The sequence below is a fragment of the Xenopus laevis genome, chromosome 3L (assembly GCF_017654675.1).
Source record: "Xenopus laevis strain J_2021 chromosome 3L, Xenopus_laevis_v10.1, whole genome shotgun sequence".
In the NCBI taxonomy this organism is placed as follows: Eukaryota; Metazoa; Chordata; class Amphibia; order Anura; family Pipidae; genus Xenopus; species Xenopus laevis.
This window is the reverse complement of record NC_054375.1, coordinates 144,413,400-144,435,956: the sequence shown is the minus strand read 5'-3', so window position 1 is coordinate 144,435,956 and position 22,557 is coordinate 144,413,400. Positions and strand designations below refer to the sequence as shown.

Genomic DNA, 22,557 nt, shown 5'->3' with positions numbered 1-22,557 from the left:
ATTTAATCTAGAGGGAGGCTAAAAACTCAATGAAGCCTCTCCAATTTGTCTTAGAATGGGAAAACAAGTCAGAGACAACTAAATGGAAATGCTAAGAGCACATTTTGGCTCAAGTAACTTTAAAGGGATACTGTCATGGGAAAAAACATTTTTTTCAAAATGAATCAGCCAAACAAAAGAACAATGGGAAGGTAACCAGATAGCAGTTCCCTAACACAAGATAACAGCTGCCTGGTAGATCTAAGAACAACACTCAATAGTAAAAACCCATGTCCCACTGAGACACATTCAGTTACATTGAGAAGGAAAAACAGCAGCCTGCCAGAAAGCATTTCTCACCTAAAATGCAGGCACAAGTCACATGACTGGGGGCAGCTGGGAAACTGACAATATGTCTAGCCCCATATCCGATTTCAGAATTGAATATAAAAAATCCGTTTTCTCTTTTGAGAAATGGAATTCAGTGCAGAATTCTGCTGGAGTAGCACTATTAAATGGTGCATTTTGATAAAAACATGTTTTCCGATGACAGGATCCCTTTAATGAAGGTGGTTTTAGATGCAGCTCACTGTGGTTAGTAAATGTAAATGACCCACTTCTTTAAATGATAAAGGAATTGAATCTCATTTTATATTGGTCATTGTTTTTTCTCTTGAATAGGAAAATCGTGGCCTTCACCACATCTCCCGCATTGGTCTCAGTGTATCTCTTCTCTGCCTCTTTCTGTCTCTTCTCACGTTCGTCCTGTGCCGTTCCCTGAGGAGCCCTCACACCTCCATGTTGATAGCACTGTGCGGATGCCTCTTTCTGGGACAACTGATCATATTATTTGGCCTACATCAAACCCAGTTTATAGTAAGTAATTAAACCTCATTCTTTCATCACAAGTTCCATGATTGTTGAAAAACAAAAAGACATAGAGAAATGTAGATTCATTAGGTAAAATGTTACTTTAGGTTTTAAACCCTTTTGTGGGATATATATTCACCTGTCCTTTATATTATACTTCTGCAGCAAATGTCTACTCTAGTTATCTGAACCGTGTGCTGGACGTCTAATGAACTTATATACAGTATTTACATAGTTACAGATCAGATAAGGTTGAAAAACCCCTTGATCAAATTCAACCTGGTCTTCAAGAGAGTTTCCCCTTGACTTCTAGTTAATACAGTGGAAGGTAAATAATATAGACATCTGAAGTTGTCTCCAGTTTGGTTTGTAAGATAGCTAGTAAAAAGTAGAGATGTCGCGAACTGTTCGCCGGCGAACTTGTTCGCGCGAACATCGGGTGTTCGCGCTCGCCGGAAGTTCGCGAACGTCGCGCGACGTTCGCCATTTTGGGTTCGCCATTGTTGGCGCTTTTTTTTGCCCTCTCACCCCAGACCAGCAGGTACATGGCAGCCAATCAGGAAGCTCTCCCCTGGACCACTCCCCTTCCCTATAAAAACCGAAGCCCTGCAGCGTTTTTTCACTCTGCCTGTGTGTGCTGAAGAGATAGTGTAGGGAGAGAGCTGCTGCCTGTTAGTGATTTCAGGGACAGTTGAAAGTTTGCTGGCTAGTAATCGTTTTGATACTGCTCTGTTATTGGAGGGACAGAAGTCTGCAGGGGTTTGAGGGACATTTTAGCTTAGGTAGCTTTGCTGGCTAGTAATCTACCTTCTACTGCAGTGCTCTGTATGTAGCTGCAGTGGGCAGCTGTCCTGCTTCTGATCTCATCTGCTGACTGCTGCAATAACAGTAGTCCTTGTAAGGACTGCTTTTATTTATTTTTTTGTTGTTTTACTACTACTACTACTACTACTACTATAAGAGCCCAGTGCTATTAGTCTAGCAGTGTTGGGGAGTGGGACTGGTGTGCTAATCTGCTGCTCCTAGTAGTTCAGCAGCACCAACTTTAATTTTTTTTTTTAATATTCATTTTTTTTTTATTTTACTTTTTTTATTTTACTACCGCTGTAGTAGTGTATAAGTTGACCTTTTAGGCATTATTTGCCCTGTAGGCATTATTTGCACACTGTTTTCTTCAACCCGCCATCGAGCTGTGTGACCTTGTTCACATTCTGTCTAAATATCCATAATATTACCGTCTCCAGAAAAAACACCGGAGTCACTTTTTTCAAGCAGCCATAATATATTTTACGTAATCCGTATCCACCGCTGTAGTAGTGTATACGTTGGCCTTGTAGGCATTATTTGCACACTGTTTTCTTCAACCCGCCATCGAGCTGTGTGACCTTGTTCCCATTCTGTCTAAATATCCATAATATTACCGTCTCCAGAAAAAACACCGGAGTCACTTTTTTCAAGCAGCATTCATATATTTTACGTAATCCGTATCCACCGCTGTAGTAGTGTATACGTTGGCCTTGTAGGCATTATTTGCACACTGTTTTCTTCAACCCGCCATCGAGCTGTGTGACCTTGTTCCCATTCTGTCTAAATATCCATAATATTACCGTCTCCAGAAAAAACACCGGAGTCACTTTTTTCAAGCAGCCATAATATATTTTACGTAATGGCGAAAAATGACTATTTTCAGCATTTATATGGCATATTTTTTCTGGCAACTGTGCTTCAGTGGCTGCGTCCAAAAAAACTGGGCAAACAATGCCTACAAGGTCAACGTATGGCAGTTGTTTAAAGAGAACAGTAGATTACTAGCCAGCAAAGCTACCTAAGCTAAAATGTCCCTCAAATCCCTGCAGACTTCTGTCCCTCCAATACAGAGCAGTATCAAGCAGATTACTAGCCAGCAAACTTACTATCATCTGTCCCTGAAATCACTAACAGCTCTCCCCCTACACTATCTCTTCCAAGCACACACAGGCAGATTTTTCAGATACATTTTTGCCCTTGATCCCCCTCTGGCATGCCACTGTCCAGGTCGTTGCACCCTTTAAACAACTTTAAAATCATTTTTCTGGCCAGAAATGTCTTTTCTAGATGTTAAAGTTCGCCTTCCCATTGAAGTCTATGGGGTTCGCGAACCGCTCGCGTTTTTGCGCAAGTTCGCGAATATGTTCGCGAACTTTTTTTCCGACGTTCGCTACATCCCTAGTAAAAAGCTCTAATAAATACCATCCTCTACTGCTTCTCTACCTACAATTCTGTAAAAATAAAAAAAGGCCTAAATAAGCTCTCAGTGATTGATTATTATAAAGCCAAGTAACTTGATAACATGAATTCCTGTATTTCGATGCCTCTCTGCAATTTACCTTCTAATCTGTCATGACATTGGAAATACCCATACCTTTTGGCACAAGTACTATTAAAGGGGAGGTTCACCTTTAAGTTACTTTTTAGTATGTGATAGAATGTTATAGAATGGCCAATTCTAAGCAACTTTTCAATAGATTTTTTGTAATTATTTGCCTTCTTCTTCTGACTCTTTCCAGCTTTCAAATGGGGATCACTGACCCCATCTAAAAAACAAAATCTCTGTAAGGTTACACATTTATTGTTATTGACACTTTTTATTACTCATCTTTCTTTTCAGGCCTCTCCTATTCATAATTCAGTCTCTAATTCGAATCAGTACATGGTTGCTTAGGTCATTAAGACCATAGTAACCAGCTGAAATTGCTGATAAACTCAAAACCCCCAAATAATTAAAAAAAATCTAAATAAATTGCAGAATATCACTCTGTTTCTCTCTGTCATACTAAAAGTTAAGTAAGGTAAACGGAACATTTTCTAATTGGTTCAGTGTTGTTAGTGGAGTACTGCAGGGCTCTTGCTTGTGAATAATCTGGAGATGGGCATTGAAAGTACTGTTTCTATTTTTGCAGATGATACTAAATTGTGCAAAACTATAGGTTCCATGTAGGATGCTTCCACTTTGCAGACTGATTTGACTAAATTGGAAAATTGAGCAGCAAACTGGAAAATGAGGTTCAATGTTGATCAATCCAAGTTAAATAATATAATATAAATGCAAGTTATATACTAAATGGCAGTGTGTTGGGATTTTCCTTAACTGAGAAGGGGTTTTTGTAAATAACAAGTTGTCTAATTCTGGGCAGTGTCATTCTGTGGCTACTAAATCAAATAAAGTTCTGTCTTGTATAAAAAAGGGCATTAACTCAAGGGATGAAACATAATTCTGCCTCTTTATAGGTCCCTGGTGAGGCCTCATCTGGAGTATGGGGGCAGTTTTGGACTCCAGTCCTTAAGAGGGATATAAATGAGCTGGAGAGAGTGCAGAGACTAAGTGCAACTAAACTGGTTAGAGGGAGGGAAGAGTTAAATTATGAGGGTAGACTGTCAAGGTTGGGGTTGTTTCTCTGGAAAAAAGGCGCTTGAGAGGGGACATGATTACACTTTACAAGTACATTAGAGGACATTATAGACCAATAGCAGGGGACCTTTTTACCCATAAATTGGATCACCGTACCAGAGGCCTCCCCTTTAGACTAGAAGAAAAGAACTTTCATTTGAAGCAACGTAGGGGGTTCTTCACAGTCAGGACAGTGAGGTTGTGGAATGCACTGCCGGGTGATGTTGTGATGGCTGATTCAGTTAATGACTATAAGAGGGACTTGGATGATTTCTTGGACATACATAATATCAAAGGCTATTGTGATACTAAACTCCATAGTTAGTATAGATATGGGTATATAGAATTTATGTGAAAGTAGGGAGGGGTGTGTATAGATGCTGGGTTTTCATTTGGAGGGGTTGAACTTGATGTACTTTGGTCAACTATGTAACTATGTAACGATGTACCTCCTTGATATCAATTTTTATATTATTTATTACCCCTGTAATGATGCCTTTTTGCCATGACTGGTGCAAAAACATTTAATTATTGCAAGATGAAGTCTGCTCCATCCAGAACAGTACCCTTTTCTATAGTGCATTTAATATTTGGTTTGACTATCTTTGTATCTATCCCCAAATGTGTTCCTTTCACAACTCTCTCTCTGTCTCATAGATACTCTGCTCTATCATTGCTGGTTGTCTCCACTACATTCTCCTCTGTGCTTTCTGCTGGATGACTCTGGAGAGTGTTCTCCTCTTCCTCACTGTGAGAAACCTGAAAACAATGAACTACTTGACATCCCAACGCTCTCACTTCCCAACTGCCTGTCTCATTGGGTTTGGGGTCCCTGCAGTTATAGCTGCCATCTCAGCAGGAGTTTATTCTGATGGATATGGTACAAGGAAACAGTAAGACCTATGAAAGTGATATGTAATAATCATCATGATACTTAACCTAGTAATGTAGTTACCCTCAATAAAGGGAAAGACAAGTGTGGTGCTTTGTTGCCGCTACTTTTTAAAAATCTGATTATGTTGACTAATTGCAGTGACTTAGCGCTATAGTCAAACGTAGAAGTTGCCACTTGCCACAGGATTAATTGCAAAGTGAATACGCTGCAAATCTACACCTCAACTTTGACACCGGCGCCCATTTTGACGCCAGCAGATTGTCATCTGCATCAAAATCAGCGTTTCCCGAATTTTTTCCCCATTTCGCGGGAAATTCGTGAAATGTGTGGAGAAGCGAAACGGGACAAATTTGCCCATCACTATGCAACATCAAAAAGTCAACTATTTTTGTGATATAAGGTTTCAGGAGACCCAAGTTCTAATGACTAATGTGTTATTCTTCTTTACCAACAAAATGAAGAAGTCCAAAATGCTTTATTGACCTAAAGGGGTCAAGGGGGCATCAAGTTAACTATTAATATGGCATAGAATGTCAGTTTCAAAGTAACCATTCAACTGGACTTCATTTTTTGCATAATTTTTTGTTTGCCTTTCTCTTCTGTGTTTTTCCAGCATTTAAATAGGGGTCCGTCAACCTGGCAGCCAAAAGCGAATTTTATTGTTATTGTTACTTTTTTTTATTTTCTATTCGGGCCTCTCCTATTATTCTTCGGGTTTCTTATTAAAATCATTGCCTGGTTGCTAGGGAAAATTTCAAACTAGAGAGCTGCTGAACATAAAAATAAATATGGAGAAAGCAGACCCCACAGTACGGGCCCCCTTGCGACTGCGGGGTCTGCTGCCTCTGTAGTTACATCACTGACAACCATAATAAAATACAATATGAAGTCCAACTGTGAATGGTCTTGGAATATCAGAATATCTACATCATGTTAAATTAAATTTAAAAGTGAACTACCCCATCCAGTTTGTAGCTCTTAAGCTTGTAAGATGTAGGTAGGACCCTAATAAGGACAGACAGCAGTAGATGTCAATGAACATGTATATGATGTTGTGTAATCTTTATACAAGTCACTAGGAATCATGTGATTCATTTGTTTTGTTTCTTTCAGTTGTTGGCTCAATCTAAGCCTCATTTGGAGTTTCATTGGCCCAGTTTGTGTGTTCATCACCGTGAGTTCCCATATTTCTTTTTCATTCCTTTACTTTTTAACAACATATCCTCCACCTACTGATTCTTTTCCTCCAGTTGTGGTACAAAAGTGCTGTACTAATCAAATCATAATTTGCAAATATCACTTATTACATTGTTCTAAAATGAAACTTTAATCTGCCAAACCTTCTTCTATTTTAAATACATTTTATTACATGAAGTATTATTATTCTATCTTGCCTTTCTTTATATACACTGTGATCCTTCTTAAAAAAGAAGGCATCCCACATGTATTTATTAGATATCATGTACTACCCTGGTGTACTGATTATCACAAAATATAAGCCTTGGGCAGGATTGGCTTTAAAACAGCTTTGACCAAGGGCCCCCTAATTGGACACCTCATGTCTTTTCTTAAATATAGATTTTCTAAAAACATGAACTTTTATTCTTACAGCTTTAATTCTGACTTACTTCTCTTCAGCACTCTTTTCTTTTACAATGTAGATAAATACCACACTCCTGATTTTGACATTCTGGCTTCTCCAAGTGCAACTAGCATCTTCACACACAAAAGTCTCGAGTCTCAAGAACACCCGGTATGTATGCAAGTACTAAATATAAAGTGAGAGGAAAACCAAATATTACTGTAAAGCTATTGTTGTTAGAAATATTGCTGGTAATGAAACCGGCAGGAGCCTGTGCTGAGTAACTATCTAACTATTCAGTTAAATAATGAAAAAAACTTACACATACCTCTGCAGACAATTGAAAATGGGGGCACACAGAAAAAAATAGTCCTTGAGACAGGGCGGGCAGCAGACAAGTGTAAACCAAAATACTTACTGAAACCTATGCTCAGCTGGGGTTCCATTCCTCCCTTCCCTTGAAGAAGCTGTGGCAAAAATCCCTGAGACAGCATGGCTCATTCAATATCCTACAATACTACTACTACTAATATTACTAATATATTACACAGTGCCAACTAGTGGCCAAACTCAGGATAAGTAGGGGTCATGCTTTGACCCAGGAAGGGAAAAATTACTTCCTCCAATAACTAAGGGCCCCTTTTGCGACCAAACTTTAGGGGAATGTACAGTAAATGAGGAAACTGTTTATCAGTCCCCTACATTACCTTAGTAAGTGTATTCAATTTAAAAATTCAATATAGAATGATGTCTTAACAGTCAGTCTGATCCCAAAATCAATATAAGAATCATCTGAAATTTAATAATTCTGATTGATACCAGCAATGAAAATTGTTATAAGGCTTATTTTATTTATAAAATGACAAATAAAAAACATAAAATACAAAATTAAAGAAAAGAAAAAAAAATCTTCTGTTTATTGCTAATATTAAACTGAAAATACTTGTTTATTTCCTTCTTATTACAGGTTACTGGCCTTCAAGGCCCTGGCTCAGCTCTTTATACTTGGATCTACTTGGGTCCTTGGCTTGTTCCAGTGTGGAACTGGGGCCATTGTGGCATCGTATCTGTTCACCATCTGCAACAGCCTCCAGGGCGCATTCATCTTCCTTGTGCACTGCCTGCTCAATCAACAGGTCATCAAATCCTTTTTAATTGTTTACTAGTCACTGTTACTTCAGCCAGGCACTATTATTTTAACTGCTGAAAAGTATTGCTTGTGAGGTTTAAATGATGTGCCAGTTTGACCACAAGCTGGTAGGAGACTCTTTGTTGCATTCTCTTGGAGGGGTGTCAGAAAGATATAGTTATTACTGGTGTAAATTAACATTCCTAACAATTTATCTGCCATAGACCTATGATCATTTAACTGTAATTTCAAGTAGAATTCAGTTCTGTGCACTTATGAATATGCTTAGTGAAATTTAGCCTTATGATGATGTTGCTGAACAGGGATCCCACTTTGTACCTTTGGGATGGCTATTCATGGGGAGGGGGGTATTTATCAAAGTCCGAATGACAAAAACTTGAAAAATTTGAGGTTTTTTTTTTTTTACAATGAAATCCAAATTATTAGTGGGAAAAAAAGTCTGAATGACAAAAACTCGAAAAATGTGAGGTTTTTTTTACAATGAAATTCAAATTTATTAGTTGAAAAAAAACTAATTTTTAGACTTTAATAAACCCAGAGAGTGGTAAAAGTCTGAATAAAAAGAACTCCAAGTCAGACCTGCCAAGTTCATATATAAGTCAATGGGAGAAGTCCTGAAGATATGATGCGCTGAGTTTCATGGTTTTCAGGCAAAAATTAAAAAAAATCTGAGTTTTCGGGCATCAAATCTGAAAAATTCATAAGAATCAATTTTTTTCACAATTTTATTGAGTTTTTTCCCACACAGCAAATTTTTGGAAAAATGGATTGATAAATAAAGACGAAAAATAACTGCTGATTTGGTTGGGCTATTTTACTGAAAATTATCCGAAATCTTCAGATTTTGATAAATAATCTCCATATCTACAGTGTAGCACTCTCTATTGCTTAAATTGAAAACTATTTATTTTGGGTTTTCTGCTTATCGCAGTGGCCCCCTCTGTCAAAAAGGATGCAAGAAAATCTTAGTCAATAACCTTCATATTGGTCTTTGCCGAACGTCTTTTCTGCTAACGGAACAATATTAAATTCCCCCACTAGTTTAGTATCACACACACACTATGACTAGTTTCATCAGGAGCCAATTAACCTACCTACAGTCATGTGAAAAAGTTTAATTCTTTGGAGTTTGTTTTAATATATAACATGCCTTATAGAAACAGTAGTGTTTCAGCAGTGACATAAAGTTTATTGGATTAACAGAAAATATGCATCATAGCAGAATTAGACTGGTGCATAAATTTAGTCACCCCAACAGAGATATTACATCAATACTTAGTTGAGCTCCTTTTGCAAATGTAACAGTCTCTAGACGCCTCCTATAGCCTTTGATGAGTGTCTGGATTCTGGATGGGGGTATTTTTGACCATTCGTCCGTACAAAATCTCTCCAGATCAGTTACATTTGATGGCTGCCGAGCATGGACAGTCTGCTTCAAATCACCCCATAGATTTTTGATGATTTTCAAGTCAGGGGACTGTGACGGCCATTCCAGAATATTGTACTTGTCCCTCAGCATAAATGTCTTTGTAGATTTCCAAGTGTGTTTAGGTTCATTGTCTTGTCGGAATATCCAACCCCTGCGTAACTTCAACTTTGTGACTGATGCTTGAACATTATCCTGAGGAATTTGTTGATATTGGGTTGAATTTATCTGACCCTCGACTTTAACAAGGGCCCCAGAAGTCCCTGAACTAGTCACACAGCCCCGCAGCATGATGGGACCTCCACCAAATGTGACAGTAGGTAGCAGGTGTTTTTCTTGGAATGTGGTGTTCTTCTTCCTCCATGCAAAGCGATTTTTGTTATGACCAAATAACTACATTTTTGTCTCATCAGTCTAAAGCACTTTGTTCCAAAATGACTGTGGCTTGTCTAAATGAGCTTTTGCATACAACAAGCGACTCTGTTTGTGCCGTGAGTGCAGAAAGGGCTTCTTTCTCATCACCCTGCCATACAGATTTTCTTTGTGCAAATTGTGCTGAATTGTAGAACGATGTACAGATACACCATCTGCACCAAGATGTTCTTGCAGGTCTTTGGGTTGTCTGTAACCATTCTCACAATCCTCTGCATGTGCCACTCATGTATTTTTCTTGGCCTGCCAGACCTCGGTTTTACAGCAAATGTGTCTGTGGCCTTCCATTTCCTGATTACATTCCTTACAGTTGAAACTGACTTTGTTTTCAGATCTTTTGAGAGTTGCTTTGAGGATCCCATGCTGTCACTCTTCAGAGGAGAGTCAAACTGAAGCACAACTTGCAATTGGTCACCTTAAATACTTTTTCTCATGATTGGACACACCTGCCTATGAAGTTCAAGGCTTAACTGTCAAGACCGCCGGGAGCGCGAGGAGTCGCGTCCGCTCCCGGCGGCGAAGAATCCAAGATGGCGGCGCCCAGGCAACCCACGTGGGTTCCGACGCCGGCGCAGTGACGCCAGCACGGCGCGACGGTCGCAGGCGCGCTGACGCTGGCGCAAGGGCGCCAAATTCAAAGATAAAAGAACGCCTGAGACGCCAAGATGGCGCCCGAAAATAGGATCCTGTTCCCTAAGAGATTCCTGGGTTCCCTTGCTGTTTTCCCTGCTATTTCTGCCTGATTCCTTGGAGTGACCCCTTGCCTGGACCTGGACTTCGCTGTTACTCTGCCTGCCATTGACCCCCTGCCTTGCCCTGGACTTTGTTTGTATTCCGCCTGCCTTCTGACCTGTGCTTGGACTTTGATGATTCTCTTGCCTAACCCCTGGATACCACGACCCTGATCCCTCCTGAGGGGCTTCCTCCTAGATCCGGACTACTCCCCAGAGGGGGCTCCCGGCTCCCTGACATTATTTTCGGGCCATGGATCCTTCTGAGGAAGCCACACCTGATGTCGGACGAGCACTCCGCGGACTGGCATCCCGCATGGAGGACTACGAAAACCAGCAGGTTCGCATTGGGCAGGCACTCGATGTCCTGCTTGCTCGAGTGCCTTCTGCGCCCTCCGCTGCTCCACCTACTGGAGATCCCCCCATGGCGGCAGCCTCTATGAACGCAAGCTACCCGACAGGTGAGCCTCGCATTCCACCTCCCCTTCGCTTTAGTGGGGATCCACAAGCCTGCAGGGGATTTGCCACACAGTGCCAAATTCAATTTGAGTTCCAACCCACACAGTTTCCAAGTGAGCGTTCCAAGGTGGGGTATGTGATGTCTCGATTGGAAGGCAAGCCACTGGAGTGGGCAACGTCTCTTTGGGAGAAGAATTCCCCGGTGACTTATGATGTTAAAGACTTTCTCCAAGCTTTTCGCATAGTCTTTGATGCTCCAGGTCGGGTTACGAACGCCCCTGCCTGTCTCTTGCAGCTCCGGCAGGGAAGCCGCAGTGTCAATGAGTACGCTATAGACTTCCGAACACTGATGGCGGAGACTTCCTGGTGTGATGACGCTTACAAGGCCATATACTACCAAGGCCTATCCATCCGCATCAAAGATGATCTCGTCTCCAGAGAGACTCCTGACACCCTGGAAGGACTGATCGCTCTATCTATTAAGGTGGACACCCGCCTCAGAGAACACCAGGTGGAGAGAGAGCGCAGCAGACGATTTTCTCCCATGTTGGCCCCTCGCTTTCAAAGGCCGATTCTGCAAGCGCCCGCTGTCCCTGTGACTCATGTGTCCACGTCTCCCCTGGAGGAACCTATGCAAGTAGGAAAAGCTCGCCTCTCCGAGCAGGAAAGACTCCGAAGACGTATGGCTGGGCTCTGTTTGTACTGTGGTGGGCATTCCCATTTTGCCAACGCCTGTCCTGCCAAAGCCAAGAGTTTTGTACCCCGAGGTATGTCTCAGGTTTCTCATGTAGGGGGCATCACTCGAGGGCCTCAGGAGAAGTATCAAGAAAATTCACGCAGACTTCTCCTTCCTTTGCAGATTCACCTGGCAAGTAAGTCTATCTTCGAAAGGGCCTTCCTCGACTCCGGAGCGGATGGCAATTTCATGGACGCCTTCTTTGCGAACGCATGAAGATTCCCCTGCTTCCATTGTCTTCACCCCTGCGAATTACCGCCATAGATGACAAACCCCTGGAGTTTGAATTCGTCACAATGTTCACGGCGGAACTATCGGTACAAGTTGGGGCGCTGCATCAAGAAAAACTTTCATTCTTCATCATCCCCTGCCCTTCTACTCCAGTAATATTGGGTCTTCCGTGGTTACGTGGTTACTGCATAACCCCACCATAGACTGGTCCACTGGGCAGATCTCTCGTTGGAGTTTATTTTGCCTGCAACATTGCCTTCCGCCAAAACCCCTCGAGAAGGTGAATGTCTCCACTGCGGAACTAAAGACTTTGCCCTCCACTTACAAGGAATTTTCCGATGTGTTTTGTAAAAAGTCTGCAGAGTTCCTTCCCCCACATCGCTCCTACGACTGTCCGGTTGAACTCCTGCCAGGAGCCATGCCCCCCAGAGGGCGCACCTACCCTCTCTCTCCTGCAGAGACTACCGCTATGAAGGAGTACATCCAAGAAAATCTCCAGCGGGGGTTTATTCGCCCTTCTACCTCTCCTGCAGGGGCTGGGTTCTTCTTCGTGGAGAAGAAGGACGGAGGCCTTCGGCCTTGTATAGACTATCGGGGCCTGAATAAGATCACCGTGAAAAAACAGGTACCCCCTGCCCCTGATTGCCGAGGCTCTTTGACCAGCTGAAAGGGGCAAAGATTTTCTCCAAGTTGGATCTCCGGGGGGCCTACAACCTCATTTGCATCCGGGGAGGGTGACGAATGGAAGACGGCATTCAACACTCGGGGATGGGCACTATGAATATCTTGTTATGCCCTTCGGCCTATGCAATGCTCCTGCCGTCTTCCAGGAGTTTGTTAATGATGTGTTCCGAGATCTCCTAGGAAGGTTCGTAGTCGTATACTTGGACGACATCCTGATCTTCTCCAAGGACCTTGAAAGTCATCGCTCCCAGGTGAAGGAGGTACTCTCTCATTTGAGGAAGAACTCTCTCTTCGCCAAGTTGGAGAAGTGTGTCTTCGAGGTATCCAAGATCCCCTTCCTAGGATACATTATCTCTCCAGAGGGATTTGAGATGGACCCCGTGAAAGTGTCGGCTATCCAGGAGTGGCCTCTCCCACTGAGTACCAAGGCAATCCAGAGATTCATCGGATTTGCTAATTATTATCGACAGTTCATCCGGGGGTTCTCTTCCCGCATTGCACCTATCCTGGCCCTCATCCGGAAAGGGGGTAAACCCAGCCTGTGGCCTCCATCTGCCATAGAAGCCTTTCAGTCCTTGAAGGAGGCCTTCACGTCCGCTCCTGTTCTCCGACATCCCAATCCTGCACTACCCTTCTGCATCGAAGTTGATGCTTCTGAAGTTGGAGCCGGAGCTATCCTGTCTCAGAGACACTCCACTGATGGAAAATTGCACCCCTGTGCGTATTTCTCCAAGAAGTTCTCATCCGCAGAGCAGAACTATGATGTCGGAAATCGAGAACTCTTGGCAGTCAAGCTTGCCCTTGAAGAATGGCGTCACCTCCTGGAGGGCTCTGAAATTCCTGTCCAGATTTTCACAGATCACAAGAATCTGGAGTTTATACAGTCCCTCAAGAGGCTAAATCCCAGACAAGCCAGGTGGGCCCTTTTCTTTTCCCGATTTAACTTTGTTTTGACTTTTCGCCCAGGTTCCAAGAATCTGAAGGCAGACGCCTTGTCTCGTAGCTTCACTCCGGTGGACCGTGACCCTGAGAGGCAGGAACCAATCATTCCACCAGTCAAGATCATTGCCTCTCTGTATCCCCAATTTGCCGACCAGATTCTGGCTGGGCAGTCCTCGGCTCCTCAAGATACTCCGATTGGCATGGCCTTCGTCCCTCCAGAACTTCGCCTGGCCATCCTGCAACAAACCCACTGCTCTAGGCAAGCTGGACATCCTGGTCCGGCCAAGACCCTTGAACTCTTGAGGCGCCTAGTCTGGTGGCCTGATATCCGCAAGGATGTAAAGGACTTTGTGGCTGCTTGTAATGTCTGCGCCACCTCTAAGCCTAGCCATTCCCGCCCAGCGGGTTGTTACAGCCTTTGCCAGTTCCCTCTCGTCCGTGGACGCACCTCTCTATGGACTTTATTGTCGAACTTCCTCCCTCCGGTGGGAATACTGTGATCTGGGTTGTCATAGACCGCTTCAGCAAAATGGCCCATTTCATCCCTTTGAAGAAGTTACCCTCTGCGGTGGAATTATCCCAACTCTTTATTAAGTACATCTTCCGCCTGAATGGTTTCCCGGTGGAGATCGTCTCCGACAGAGGCACCCAGTTCACCGCCAAGTTCTGGCGTTCCCTATGTAAAGACTTGGGAATAACACTTCAATTTTCGTCCGCCTACCACCCGCAGACGAATGGGGCAGCTGAACGTGTGAACCAAGCCTTAGAACAGTTCCTGAGGAACCACGTGTCTCTTTGCAAGGACGATTGGTCTGACCTCCTCCCGTGGGCGGAGTTTGCTCATAATAATGCATGTCATTCCTCCACAGGAAGGTCTCCTTTATGGCGGTGTATGGACAGCACCCTCAAGCCTTTCCTCAGGACTTCGTGTTGTCGGACGTCCCGGCTGCAGATGATCTGGCAGCCCATATGGTTGCTATTTGGGCTGCAACCAAGTCTAATCTGGAGAAGAGTGCTCTAGTCCACAAGACTTTCGCGGATCGCCGTAGAAGGCCCTCTCCTCCCTACAAGGTGGGTGATAGTGTCTGGCTCTCTTCCAGGAATATTCGCTTGAAGGTGCCATCTCCCAAGTTGGGTCCGAAGTTCCTGGGTCCGTTCCCCATCTTGGAGATAATTAACCCTGTAGCCATCAGACTTCAACTCCCACCAGAGATGAGAATCCCCAATGTGTTCCACGTCTCCCTGGTGAAGCCCACCGTCTCCAACCGTTTCTCTGGTGTCCAATCTCCTCCTCCTGCCGTCTCTGTGGAGGGTCAACAGGAATTCGAGGTGGAGAGAATCCTTGATTCCAGAATCTCCAGAGGGTCCCTTCAATACCTCATCCATTGGAAGGGCTTTGGCCCCGAAGAATGCTCTTGGGAGGGATACCGTGATGTGCATGCTCCTCGTTTGGTTTCCCCAGAAACCAAGTCCCGGTGGTCCTGGGGGGGGGTACTGTCAAGACCGCCGGGAGCGCGAGGAGTCGCGTCCGCTCCCGGCGGCGAAGAATCCAAGATGGCGGCGCCCAGGCAACCCACGTGGGTTCCGACGCCGGCGCAGTGACGCCAGCACGGCGCGACGGTCGCAGGCGCGCTGACGCTGGCGCAAGGGCGCCAAATTCAAAGATAAAAGAACGCCTGAGACGCCAAGATGGCGCCCGAAAATAGGATCCTGTTCCCTAAGAGATTCCTGGGTTCCCTTGCTGTTTTCCCTGCTATTTCTGCCTGATTCCTTGGAGTGACCCCTTGCCTGGACCTGGACTTCGCTGTTACTCTGCCTGCCATTGACCCCCTGCCTTGCCCTGGACTTTGTTTGTATTCCGCCTGCCTTCTGACCTGTGCTTGGACTTTGATTATTCTCTTGCCTAACCCCTGGATACCACGACCCTGATCCCTCCTGAGGGGCTTCCTCCTAGATCCGGACTACTCCCCAGAGGGGGCTCCCGGCTCCCTGACATTAACAAGCTAATCCAACCAATTTGGTGTTGCCAGTAATCAGTATTGAGCAGTTACATGCATTCATATTAGCAAAATTACAAGGCTACCCACATCTTTACCCAGCCAGCTTTTCACATTAGATTTAATTGTATACAACTGAATACTGCTTCACTAAAAATCTTTGTTCAGAAGACACCCCAGTATTTAGATGTTCCTGGCAAATGAAAGACATACCACTGTTATCTTTTTCTTGAAAGTGGAGTAAATCATTATGCAGGCTGAGAGGGGTTCCCAAACTTTTTCATATGACTGTTTATGTTTTTGTAATGTTGGTGGAAACTGGTGGAGGAAATTCACATTCATGTGTCCCCAAGTCTGTACTTTTGAACATTTAGCACCAGTAGTGGCATATTTTTAGCCTAAATAGTTTTTTTGGTAGGACAATTCTTCAGAAGGCACTCGTTATATTATTAGACTTATTACTTTCTCTTTGCATGTAGGTAAGGGAGGAATATCGCAAAGTTTTCAACCGACTGCATATTAAGAAGCCAGAGTCAGAGACTGTATCAGGCAGCAATGTCCCTATGACCTTGAAAGCCGTAAGTCCCAATCCTTCCACTTATATTAAATGCTCTCATTGATGCTTCTTTGTTTATTTCATTTTGATACTTCTTTGCAGGCAACTTCATTGAAGCAATGAAACCAGATATTGATCATCTCTATGAAGACTGAGCATAAACTCCTCATGGCAAAGACCCACAACTTGAATGTTTACCGTTTACCTATAAATAATTCTAAAATATAAACAATTTAGGATTGCCACCTCACCCATTTAAAACCGAACACATATGGAATTCACAGCCTGCATGGCTAATTAGCAATTCATTTAGATGCATGATACATGGCTGAACATATCAATGAATTGCTAATTAGCCATGCAGGCTGTGGATTCCATATCTGTTCGGTTTTAAACGGGTGAGGTGGCAACCCAAATACAACTGAATATACTAATCTGGAATTTGTTATATTCATAGTTTATTGAGATATGAAGGGTCAGGTTGTTACACTTTAATTTTGCAAAAAGATAAAAAAAAGTCATCAGTAAGTTCATGTTATACAGTTATAGAGTCTTAAAGAAAATTAACATATTTTATGCCACACCTGTGATCTACACTAACTAGGGCAAGTTATGTCCAGACACTTCTGAGATTTTACTCAAACCCTGCCTATTTTCCAGCAGGTCCTATTGATTTACAGGCCAATGATTTTAGAATGTCTACCAGTGGTATAACTAGATGATACTGGGCCCCACAGCAAATTAATTTTACCCCTTCCCCCAAATATCCAGAAGTTGTCCTCATACGAGGCAGCTGCTATACAATAGAGAAACATAACAGGAATACTTGAATTATTAAGTAATTAATATCAATGAATATCATATCAACTCTATGCTGCCGTGTATTGTAAATCTGAATGAATTACTGTTATCAGCACTGCATCAAGAATCTCTGACTGTGTATAAACTGTAAGTTTTAAATGTGAACACCATCCAATAATTCTAAACAATTTTCTTGTCTAGGGTAATTATAAGTTTTCAACAGTTTTTAAATTTATGTATAAATGTAATTGCTATTAAAAGCAGTGCTTGCTTGGGTATTTATAGTCTCACCATTCTCGGCTGTGATTCCTGAATCGATGTTGCAAATCATCTGATAAAAGTGATTAAAAGTCCTAGAGGATATCTGACTTCTGTTTCATTGTTTAACGATTCACACAGAAAAAAAAAAGGGATAAACAAACACTGACAATCGGCAAAGAACAAACAACTATACTCCTACCTCAAGGATGTAAATAAAAATACATGTAAATCATTTAGGCAGACAGGGCGCCAATGCATGCTGCACATTGTGATGCTCCCTACCTGCTCATCTGGGAAACGTGCAAGGTAGAAACGTATGGGGAGGAAGTCTACACTCCTCCACGTCCCCCATCCCTTTGGAATGCAGGTTGCACTTAATTCAAAGAGCAATTTGATGTTCTCTATGCTCCAAAACAGAGTGCAAAGACCAGTAGCTATTTACACAACACTTCATCCAGTGGGCAAAGTGCAAGAAAGTGTGATTGTGCTTTTTTTTGCCTATTGCACACTGGCATTCTGCACGAGCCCCATGTGATACATTTATCAAAGTATGACCAGACAGTTCCCCATAAATACTCACTAAAACTCAACAGTCTTGTTCACTTGAATGGGACTTTGGAGTTGTTCTTTAGAAAATGTTGTGGGCAATTGCCATTTCACCATTTAAAAATAAGCCCCTAAGGCTAATTATACTGACATGTTATATATACTGATTGTGATGTTGCACACTGGACTACTGATCTTGGATAATGGGCTTTCAACATTATTCAAAGACAAAAAGGAAAATGTATTCAATTTCAAATGTAGGGATTTTTTAAATACTTAATTGGAAAAAAAAGTGAACAATGGACACCATCTTACTGACACCCTTAGTGGACCTGAATCTCCTCCAGTGGAACTTCCAGGGAAATCCTCTAGCCAAAATCCCTGTCCACTATGATACCCACTATCATATGGGACAGATACCTCTTCCTTCATTGGAGCGATGAACTGCTTTTTCCAGCTCAATCTGTCTGCCTTAGTTTGCTAGACTTTACTATAACAGGAGCTTACCCACTTCTATTTATAAAGCTCATATATGGGGTGTGTAGCAGAGTGAGGTGCTGATCAGCTAGGTAGCTAATCAGTAGTCCTTAAAACCCAGGCTGGTCAATCTCTCAAAGAGCTCTGACCCTGAGATACATGAAAATTCAAAATAGGTGAAGAGAACCCACTAGAAGTGTATATAGAATATAGTAGCAAAAATGGTTATAACATGTAAAAATGTTTAGGTTACACATGTCCTAATAAACATTTCTAATTTGTATAACTATTTTTACTACTGTATTTACTACGAGTGAGTTCTCTTCACCTATTTTGAGTTTTCCCATTTTTGGTAACCCTTGGACTGGGGTTCTTTGTGATGAAACCGCATGGTAATATATATATTTTTTTGTAATATTACGTGTACCTACTCCTTAGGAGCAGACACACATGCCACTTTCGTTTACCAAGAGACACAGGTCTGACCTATTGAAGTCTATGCATACATACACGTGGTTACCTGCTTAGAGGTCTGTTCAAATACTGCCATTGTGTTTTGACAAACTGTTATTTATGTTGAAAGCTATTTTTGTTGTTTTAAGGAGAACTAAACTCTTAATTAAAAAAAAAACCCTACCCCCTACCCTACAAAGACCCCCTCCCTGATCCTCCCCTAGACTTGCTGTTACCCCTGGTAAATGCTGCTAACTCTTTACTTACTCCTCGGTGCAGATTCAGGGCATCAGAGTTCACAGGCGCCATCTTCTTTTCTTTGGTAATCTTCAGGTCTTCTTCTGGCCCTTCTGCAATATCCGTCAATTTTGTGCCGTGCATGCGCTGATACGGCACTTTCTTTCTTGAAAAAGACCGAAGAGAAGAAAACTGCGCCCGTGAACTCTGGGCATTTACCAGAGGTAACAGCTTGGCTGGGGGGGAGCAGGGAGAGGGGTCTATGTAGTTTAGGGGAGTAGCATTTTTTAATTAAGGTTTTAGTTCTCCTTTAAACTGTTTTTGGAAGAAAACTGCCTTTCTTCTACAACTGCACTCTGGAGAACCAAATGAGCTTCTGTGTATTTTATTCAGCTGATTTGGTTCTCCAGAGAGCAATTTTATTTTTATCTTGGATATACTGTGGCTTGGACGGTGCCACCTACTCTGTTGTGCAGAACCTTGATACATTTGGAGTGAGGGACCACCCGACAACCAATATAATTATCTTTCTTCTACAACCTGTTGTTGCCTTTATTTTTTTACCTGTTGCTGCCAGCTGAAATAAAAGCCATTTTCATCAAAACTTTTTCATTCTCCAGCAAGTTCTACTCATTTTTGGAGTGTCTAGCCAAAGAAGGGACAGCTGATCTTTGTATGTGGAAAAAGAATAAGACCAGTAGCATACTGGGCAGCTGATATTAACATCAACAAACACTCTGTGCTACCAAGAAATCTCTATTTTAATTACTTATTTAATTAATGAATTGTATTAAAATGTTTGAGTCGGTTCCTAAGCTCAGGTGACTAATAACACCTCAAAGAACATGTTGTGAATTGGTAGTAAAGTAGATTGGGCTACTGGGAACATCTTCAGAAGAACAGATCTTCGCTGCAAAACAGTAGAGGTGACTATGGGTTGATACAGAAGCCCAAAATATAAGATGTAGCATGTCTAGCTCAGTTCTTTGTTGATGCTTTGCTGACTCACATCATTTATGTTCCACAAGAAGATAGAATGGCCTTCACAGTCCCCTGGTTTAAATATATGAAAATATATCGGTAGATCTTGGATGACCTAAGAAGAGCTCAGAGTTAGAAATGATCTGCGAAGAAGACTGGGCAAAAAATCCCTCAAACAGTTTACAAAAATAGTTTACAAGCTGTCGTGCCAAAGGGGGTGTGACTAAATAATAACTTACTGGGAGGGGTCCAACCCTTGCACATGTCAAAATTACTATTTTCATTGTTCCACATTATATAACTGTGAATTGACTTTTGCAAATATAATTCCTGCAGCAGTTGTGCACTATTTTCCCCTTACAAAATTAAATAAACTAGCCAGAGATGCCCAAACTTTTGCATTTAACTGGACTTCATTTTATTTTGGCTTACATACTCACAGCTGTAATGGTCTCCCTGTGTCAACAAATCTCTCCATAATTTAGATCTTCATACCTTAAGTCTAATAGAAAATCATGTTAATATTAAATAAACCTAATAGGCTGGTTTTGCTTCCAATAAGGATTAATTATATCTTAGTTTGGAACAAGTGCAAGCTACTGTTTTATTATTACGGAGAAAAAGGAAATCCCTTTTTATGATTTGGATTATTTGGATAAAATGGGGTCTATGGGAGAAGCCCTTTTACATAATTCAGAACTTTCTGGATACTGGATCCCATACCTGTAATTAGATTACCTTTAAAAGACCAATGATAAATATATATTGTGGGACACACTTCAGATAATCTCCGCCACAGTATGTCATTGACTACAATGGAAATCTGCCTGTACCACGACTGTCAGATGGATTTTAGATGAGTTTTATGACTTTTCTAGTCTGCTCCAGCTGGTCTGTTTGTTTCCTCTTTTCTGCAGTAAATTTCCCAGTTAGCGCAGGAAGTTTCTGTGACAATGTTTGTGCTTTTTAAAGCAAAATACACCAAGATACTGTTTCTTTTCACATGAGCTTTTACTTTATCGTTCTCTAAATTAGTCCATCAGTAATTATTTTGACCTACTGTACACAAATTCTAATTTAATGTGGTAAGAGTGTATCTCTCTCCTTCTTTTACTTCTTTTACCATTCAATTTAGATTTTTTTTTTTAAGGAAGGGAGAAAAATTTGTCTTTTTGATGGTTTGTGTGACTCACTTGGTGTCTTGGGAGGCACCAGAATCTGAAGGGGAATTATGAATGCTGGGGTAGAGATAAGTGTTGAGTAATTCAACAGGAGACAACAGGGGCATAGAAGGAGATACAGTACCGTATATACTTGAGTATAGGCCGACCCGAGTATAAGCCGAGGTACCTAATTTTACCTACGAAAACTGGGAAAACTTATTGACTCTAGTATAAGCCTAGACACAACTACAGCCCTGTCTCCCAGCAGCGCACGTTCTGCCAAAGCGACCCCCCAGCGATCAACCGGACTTCTTTGCAAAGTTGATGGTGACAGAGAATTGCCAAATGGATTACTGTGTGCATTGTCCCACTGTCCCACTACCATGTGCAGAGGGTGCTGTGTGATATTGCCATCACTGTTAATCTTTCGTATAACCAACAGATGGCGCTGTGTGATATTGCCATCACTGTTAATCTTTCGTATAACCAACAGAGGGCGCTGTGTGATATTGCCATCACTGTTAATCTTTCGTATAACCAACAGAGGGCGCTGTGTGATATTGCCATCACTGTTAATCTTTCGTATAACCAACAGAGGGCACTGTGTGATATTGCAGTCACTGTTATTCTTTCATATAACCAACAGAGGGTGCTGTGTGATATTGCAGTCACTGTTATTCTTTCATATAACCAACAGAGGGCGCACTGTTATTCTTTCATATAACCAACAGAGGGCACTGTGTGATATTGCAGTCACTGTTATTCTTTAATATAACCAACAGAGGGCGCTGTGTGATATTGCAGTCACTGTTATTCTTTCATATAACCAACAGAGGGCGCACCCAGTAGCTCCCCATCTTCCTTTCTGCTGATTCACTGCACATGCTCTGTGCTGCTGTCACTTACTGAGCTTAGGGACCCACTCACAATATACAGTACACATAGAATAGAAATGTCACAATATAAGGCTGATTTGATGTCCTGGATCATTGCCACTATTGAGAAGATGAAACTTTAGGCTGGTGTAATAGGTTCAGTATATATAACATGGCATTTATAGCTCTATTCATTTTTAGGTTTTAGTTCTCCTTTAAGGCATCTCTGGTGCTGAAGATAATGTGAAGGTGTGGTGCTCACTAGACTAGTACCCAGGGCTGGTGCATTTTTCAGTGAGGCAGAATGCCAGCCCAGATTTTCAGATTAGAAGGTAATTGCAAGGGGATGACACATTGTTAGCCATTTTTAAGTCCATCACTTTTTCTTCTTCCAGTCAGCCTTTAAATCACTGCCTGGTGGCTGGGGTCACTGGGACCATAACAAACACATAAACACACCAACTGCTAATGGTTTTACTAACTAGTACAACTGACCATAAAAATATATACTTGACCAACAATATGGGTCCCTTACAAATGCAGATTTAACCTTTTGATCTTTAATTATAACCTTGGTCTTGACTTCCCTTTCTGTTTATTTTTGTATATTGTCATTTCTCGAGAAAAATGTACTTCCCTTTTGTCCCCTTAAAGGGCATGTAAAGT

At 42.1% G+C, this 22,557-nt stretch overlaps 1 protein-coding gene across 1 annotated transcript in view; it reads left to right on the top strand.

Annotated features, from left to right (window-relative positions):
• Window positions 1–22,557, top strand: part of LOC108710360 (adhesion G protein-coupled receptor E3) — a 51,084-nt gene that overhangs the window by 26,690 nt on the left and 1,837 nt on the right. Inside the window, exons 11-16 of the mRNA XM_041585630.1 lie at window positions 661–855; window positions 4,934–5,169; window positions 6,285–6,345; window positions 6,833–6,924; window positions 7,721–7,889; window positions 16,021–16,119. Coding sequence (XP_041441564.1) covers window positions 661–855; window positions 4,934–5,169; window positions 6,285–6,345; window positions 6,833–6,924; window positions 7,721–7,889; window positions 16,021–16,119 — 852 coding nt within the window. The remainder of the gene's footprint in view (window positions 1–660; window positions 856–4,933; window positions 5,170–6,284; window positions 6,346–6,832; window positions 6,925–7,720; window positions 7,890–16,020; window positions 16,120–22,557) is intronic.